General features: G+C 31.6%; 1 protein-coding gene across 4 annotated transcripts in view; it reads left to right on the top strand.

Annotated features, from left to right (window-relative positions):
• The window catches only part of LOC105451871 (cap-specific mRNA (nucleoside-2'-O-)-methyltransferase 1), a 7,544-nt gene extending 3,520 nt beyond the window's left edge, over positions 1 to 4,024 (top strand). The window contains exons 1-5 of one of the 4 annotated variants that reach the window (XM_011692574.1): positions 170 to 307; positions 555 to 634; positions 711 to 2,585; positions 2,827 to 3,043; positions 3,436 to 4,024. In XM_011692574.1, coding sequence (XP_011690876.1) covers positions 625 to 634; positions 711 to 2,585; positions 2,827 to 3,043; positions 3,436 to 3,916 — 2,583 coding nt within the window. In that variant the 5' untranslated portion in view covers positions 170 to 307; positions 555 to 624 and the 3' untranslated portion in view covers positions 3,917 to 4,024. Of the gene's footprint in view, positions 1 to 169; positions 362 to 554; positions 635 to 710; positions 2,586 to 2,826; positions 3,044 to 3,435 lie in introns of those variants that run through there. The other 3 variants (XM_011692572.1, XM_011692571.1, XM_011692573.1) reach the window with 3 other exon arrangements.
• The last annotated feature ends 3,180 nt before the right edge of the window (positions 4,025 to 7,204 follow it).

The raw sequence follows: 7,204 nt of genomic DNA, 5'->3' as shown, positions 1-7,204 counted from the left end.
GATTCTTAGATCCATGGTTACAGCCAAAAGGCCGGGCATGTCCGCTCTCGGATCCTCTCTGGTTATAACATGGACGTGGTCCGTAGTTCCTTTTTTGAAAGCGTGGATGTGGGGCGCTAGTGTACGGGGGAAATCACCGGTCTCACCCGGCGTGGCCGCTCTCACATTTCTTTCTCTCTGACTGAGCGTTGTGTTGCGACTTAAAACCGAGAGATATTTATAAAAGAAAAAGAAGTTACAAACATGAATAAATTGCAATTGAATAACAGATCGTGATACATTTTATCTGTTTATTCTTTATATCTCAGTAAGCATTCAACTTCAGGATGTACGTTTATTAAAACTACTTTAAGCGGATGTCGTAAGTTATAGAAGTTTCAAACCGTTTTTTTTGCCGTCTGTCTATCACAGGATGTATTTTTTATTCACCTCGTAATATATAAATGTTACTATATATAAATGTAACATATAAAATTATGGAGAATTGTTTTTGTATTAATTTTCTAACGATTATTTTTGAGTTTCTAATGAAAGCTTTTTATTTTATTTTATAGGTTAGGAGAGACTTGTTTGGAAAATCAACTCTTTGAAAACGTTGAAAGGCAATCGTTATTAGTAGACAATATGGATAGTAGTACGTATTCTCTTTATACCTTTTTATATATCTAATTCTAAATAAGAGATTATATAATTGAATTGTTATTTGTTAGGCACTGACGATAGTATTACGAGTACTGAGGATGTTAAGTCCAGAATGGCAGAGTCTTTTGATAGTTATATTGAGCAGGATGACACAAGTGATGGCAATAAAGATTCCCCGCCTAACATGCGAACGTATCCCAACTTGAAACACCTGTTAGCTACAGAAAATCATGATGGGCTATATCCTGAGCAGTTTACCAAAGAATGTATTTATGAGCACCAAAGTAAAAGGAAGAAATTGAATAATGGAGAAGCAATTGGCACTGACGCATTTTCTGAAAAATCTATTGATGATAATGAAGCAATGGATAATACAGACATCGATGGCGGCGAAAGTAATGTATCACGGAAAATTCAGCATATGATGAAAAAAATGGGATACAAACCAGGCAGAGGTCTTGGAAAGGATGATCAGGGTCGTGTGGAACCGATAGAAGCAGTTACACAACATGGTCGGAGAGGATTTGGACATAGCGTGCCTGGTCTCAAGGAAGCGAGTCTCAAGTGGAATCCTCAGGATGAAGAAATAAATGTTATAGAGGATATTGAATGGATCTGTTCTAATACACCTTTTACTGACTATTACATGTTGGAGGATTGGATAAAGATGGGACCGAAGAAACTTAGTATAGATGACGAGCACATGTTCTGTAGTCCGATTATTTTAAAGCATATCATTGAAGCCAAAACTGTATTCGATAGATTGGATAAGTCGGAGTTGCGTAGAGCAAGACTTCGTTCGAATCCGTACGAAACAATTCGCTCTGGTATCTTTTTGAATCGTGCAGCTGTCAAGATGGCGAATATAGACAGGGCATGCGATTTTATATTTACAAAGCCGAAGAATTTAGATAATAATGAATTGTTGTACTTTGCGGACGTGTGCGCTGGCCCAGGTGGCTTCAGCGAATACATTCTATTTAGGAAAAAGTGGCATGCCATGGGATTTGGCTTTACTTTAAAAAATGAGAATGATTTTAAATTAGATGACTTCTTGGCCGGTCCATGCGAAACATTCCATCCGTTTTATGGCTCCAAGGATAATGGAGATGTATTCGATGCACAGAACCAACAGGAATTTGCTGATTTAGTGATGAAGCATACTAATAACTCAGGTGTACATTTCATGATGTCGGATGGAGGATTCTCAGTGGAGGGTCAAGAGAACATCCAGGAGATCCTATCGAAGCAGTTATATCTATGTCAATGTCTAGTGGCGCTAATGATAGTGAGACCAGGCGGCCACTTCGTTACAAAGCTGTTCGATTTATTTACACCTTTTAGTGTCGGACTTGTTTATTTGATGTATAAATGCTTCGATGGTATTTCAATCTTCAAGCCGAATACTTCTAGACCAGCTAATTCCGAACGTTATTTAATATGTAAAAGCAAAAGAAACGATACACATGAGATAATAGATTATCTCACTGAGATTAATCGTTTGCTTTCGATGAATGATAATGACAAAGATGTGGTGGAAATAGTACCGCTTGATGTATTAAGTGCAGACATACAGTTTATAAATTATCTTAGAAATTCTAACGATATTATAGGAAAAAGACAATTAGTAAATCTATTAAAAATTGCCGCATTTTGTGAAGATGAAACATTAATAGAACCTAAGCAAGCAGATATGCGGAAGGAATGCTTGAAGCACTGGCAGTTACCGGACAAAACCAGAGTAAGGCCTCGAGTCTCAAAACCTCAAGACAAGGCGCTTGAAATATTGGGTGAATTCGTGAGATTGCTCAAATGCGAGGCGACAAAATTGAAGAGCGACAACATACAAAATACGATTTTAAATCATCCGTATGATTGGTATTGCATGCCGTGCAGTTCTGGTCCGTATGTCGAGGAAGATAAATTGGCCACATTTTACTTGGGTAAGCAAAGAAAAATTTCCAAATGGATTTTTGAAATTAAAAATAATATTTAAAACAAAATACTGATGATTGATGCAGTAATTAGAGCGCAATTAACGTGATTTTCAAGACATACTTTATTGTCCATAATTAATCGAACGTTTTGAATTTATATTGTCGTTGAAGATGATCCCAAAGTGAGTCATCACTAGCGACAGTATGAATTCAATTATCACATTCGTTATTCTGTCATTTTATTTAGGTCTGGGAAGAAGAATGGTCTATCGATATGTAAGAAACAAGTGGGACTTGGTAGGAGACGCAAAAATCGAGTTACCGGCCAACACTCTTGTATATGCTGAATTAGTATATGAAACCAGGTGGACCGGAAAATATTTCTCCAAGACACGAGCGTTGCATATCATAGATGCTTACATGCTCGGTGGAGAAGATGTAAGCAGTATGTACCTATCCCAGAGGTAAGTTTTGCTTTTATTTCGTCGTACATAGTACAAATTTGAAAAATGTCAGTAACATGATCGAAAATATTGATGTTATAATATATTAGCTACTCATACTTAGGTATACGTTATCTAAAAATATATACAGATTTTAAATGAATACAAATCAAATTAAAACTATAACACCAGATGTTTGTATGGTTTCTTTGCTGTATACATATCAACGAATAATATTGTATAATCTGTATAAATTAATTTATAGCAAATGTAAATATGTGTAAAAAATATAAATAAATTTGAGGAAATTGATTTGAATTTAAATCCAAAAATACAGATTCACAATGGAATAACATGTATGTACTTACTATTACTAATGTTATATATTTATGTGTGATATTTAATCCTTCCAGGTATAAACTCACAAAAAAATTTTGTGACGCAATATGGAAGCCAATTCCCAGCGATTACATTTGCATTCGTGCTAAAGAAAGATTTCTGCTGACACCTGACATACATAAGCGACTACGAATTACACAGCGCCGCGTGAAATTACCCATCGCATTTGAGCTTACGAAGAATCCCCTGGAATACGGCAACATAAATGAACCTGTCTACGCTGCTTTTAACAGTGTCATATTTGTTCGGAGCATCGCGAAGCCTTGGGCCCGTCATCTTAGCCAAAAGACTCGAGAATATTACGTTCACAATTCAGGTACGGGACAATCAGAATATGAGATTCGGGATAAAATGAACAACAGGCCGTCAGACGCCGAGGCAAAATTTACTGTAGCATTTGAGGAACGCGTTACCTGGAGTTGGCCGCATGACGCACACGATACATTGAATATGGAAAATTTAATACAATTGTTAAATCCACCTAAACGTACTTAACTTGTGATGCAAACACGTATATAGTCATTGTATATATTGTAACGTTTGCGCGCGCGTGTACATAGTTTGTATATAGAAATCGTTTTCAAGAACATGTATGACAAAAAATTAAAAAAAGATCATAGTTTATAATGTTTATAGAGACGTATATGACATATATATATATATATATCGAAAAAATATATACATAGAATGAAACCAGTAAATATATTCAAATTACAAGTTATCTTTTTTTTTTACATACATTTTTAGAAGTAGAATTGTAGATTTTAGTTTTCTCTGGAGATGAGATTTGTCGACTAGTAATTGACCGGTAATTCGACCTTCATTCTATGTATATCTTACAATTAGTTTGATAAGAGATTGTTTAGAGATTGGAAGGCTGTGAAGGATAGGTAATTCGTATGTACATCGAGAAGTATTTTTTCCGTCCATTTGCTTTCATTCGATGTAGACAATCGTATGATATCAATTCGATCAGCGTATTGGACATTAGTTTAATACTTTAATCTTTGTATTTTATATGTGCTCCTATTTTTATGTTTTTTTCTTGCGTACATAATTTTTTGTTCTATTGTATTCATTATCGTTCTCGTCATTACATTCTTGCATAAGTGAACGTATAGAATCGTTCAATATTTTTCCATCTTGTCTTACGATTTTAATATGTAACGTCTTGTTCTAGTCTTATCCAATAGTGCATTAAATATATATTCATTTAGTATCTTTAATATAGTTTTTATCACGTCTCAATATTTAAAACTTGTCTAGATTTAATCAATGTAAATGGCGAAATACAATATGATCACAAATAATGTAATAAATAAAACTGATTTGTTTCATTCTGTGTATATATAGATATGCATGTATATGTATTGAAAGAAATACATAACTATTTGTTTTCACGGATTGTTTTAAATAAAATCTTATTTTTTATAAGTGTTGAAATAATTACTTTCCATATAAATATTAAGGATAAACAGGAAAACCAAATGCGAAAACCTGAAACGTAAATGCGTATGCAAAATGATATTTATACATCATGTAAATATATAAACTGAAAAAGATATAACTTTATGCGTAAACTAATGTATTAAGATTATTCGTAATAAAGTATTAATTTGCACAAAAATATTTTTTTTAATAACAGTTCTTTATAATAAAAAAATATTTATCTCTGTGCAAGAAAATAGAGAAATACGTATTTATGCATTTCAGAGTTGTATAAAAAATCGTTTAAAAAATTATTTTAAAAAACTGCTAAGTTTTGTGATAAGACGTCGGTTTCTTAAAATTAGCGACAAATCTCACACTACTCCGAAGTGTGGATGTCTTTAAAGTTTGTCTTCTCTCGTAAAAAAAAGTTTTCTCAGATTCCATTAAACTTTAAAATAATCTATCAGGATGGATCATCAATTCATTTTATTCTCATTATTTTATGTTAATATATTAAGTGTTTATTTAATATACAAAATATGTACATACACAGTTTATACATATATCGATGGCAGCAGAGGTATACAAAGTATAAATCGCAGTGATACAGTCTTTTAAATCATTCTTTCTTAAAAGATAATTTGTGTGTTATACGATTTTCGAATTCTATACAATAAAAATTTAAAGATAAAATTTACGGGAAATTTACGACATATATATGGTATATATTCACGGAAAAAGTTACAGAAATTTTAATGTAATTATATCAAAATTTGTGTTTTTTTTTTCAAAGATCTCTTAATTTTGTTATTAATAAAAATTATTTAAAGCAACGTATTATTTTTACCTATGCAACAAATCCTAGAAAATAAAGGATTAAAACTCCGATGGAAACTGCTATACATGCATTTAATTATAGTTTATGCTTAGAACAAAACATGAATTTAAAATTTTTTAATTTGAATATTGTTTCTTTTGTATGTCTTTATAATGCGGAAAACGACTATTTTTCATCAAATATATATTTTATAAATACTTACGCCCTTCCCCCCCCCCCCCATAAATATAACGACGACATCCTTGAGAAGGAACTATAGCTATAGCAATCACAACGGAAATAAATAATTAAAATAACGAACTTTATCTTGTCAATATTTTCTGTAATTTTTATTTTTATATAATATTTACAATTCGACTCGCGCCTGCGAAATAATAATATAATAATATACATATATATAATGCTTCTATAAAAATTGCCATTTTAACTTCAATTTATCTTTTAAATGACAAAACTAATAAAACAAGAAACATCTTATTATTATAATATAATAGCAATATATAATTTATTATCTATTAATTTGAATTCTTAACTTTTATTTCTGAAAATTAGATGCATATTAGAACTTACGTCACCGTTTTTCTTGGGGAGCAAAATTGATTATGCGTGTAAAAAAAACTTATCAATTCTTAATATATCTTCAAAGAGTATTTATACTTCATATTGCACTTGTTTAAAGCAAAAATATTGGAAATATATAGCTTCCGTGACAAATTAAACGTTATCATTTCCATACGGAAATTTAATTTGTCACGAAAAACAATAAAACAATTAATATTTCCGCATGTGGAAATGATAACGTTTTATCATAAAAACAAGAAAATAATATTTGATCAATATGTGTGATATTGTTTTATTGTTTGTTGTTGAATATATAAATATAGCTTTATGACAAAATTAAGTGTCAAGTTCTGATTTTAATGTATTCGTATAAACGTTATCATTTTCGCATGTAGAGTTAATGTTTTGCATAAAATGCAAAACATTTTTTTATATCGACCTTGAATAGTTTTCGAGATATATAACGAAAAGAACTGGAAACTGCTTTACATATAAGGGATGGTTCCCTTCAAACCGTTTTTTAGCATCAACTAATATTTTTTAAATTCATCTATTTACGTAATCCATAAGTATACAAAATTTTATTAAAATCAAAATTTAACACTTTGTAAGGTTTCCTTGTTAGATTATAACATTAGTTTATAACATTGTAATTCTTGTGTTCGCCAGTGTATTAATATCTCTATACGGCAAAATCGATTCGATTACCGCACTAACGAAGAAGGAACAATGATTACGAAATCTTGTACTGATCAAATCCTCACGGCTATTTGAATAAACTTTTTATATTTCTGCATTAAAAAATCAAAATAATGATTTTATATATTTAATGTAAGCAATATAAATAATTTGCAAAACGTGACATATAAAACAAATCGTGAAACGCGCATGCACGGGAGAGAAAGAAAGAGAGAGAGAGAGAGAGAGAGAGAGAGAGACAGAGAGGGGAGGGG

This window comes from Wasmannia auropunctata, unplaced genomic scaffold (assembly GCF_000956235.1).
Source record: "Wasmannia auropunctata unplaced genomic scaffold, wasmannia.A_1.0 LD336041.1, whole genome shotgun sequence".
NCBI classification, from domain to species: Eukaryota; Metazoa; Arthropoda; class Insecta; order Hymenoptera; family Formicidae; genus Wasmannia; species Wasmannia auropunctata.
The sequence above is the reverse complement of the archived record's forward strand: the minus strand, read 5'-3'. Positions and strand labels throughout refer to the sequence as shown.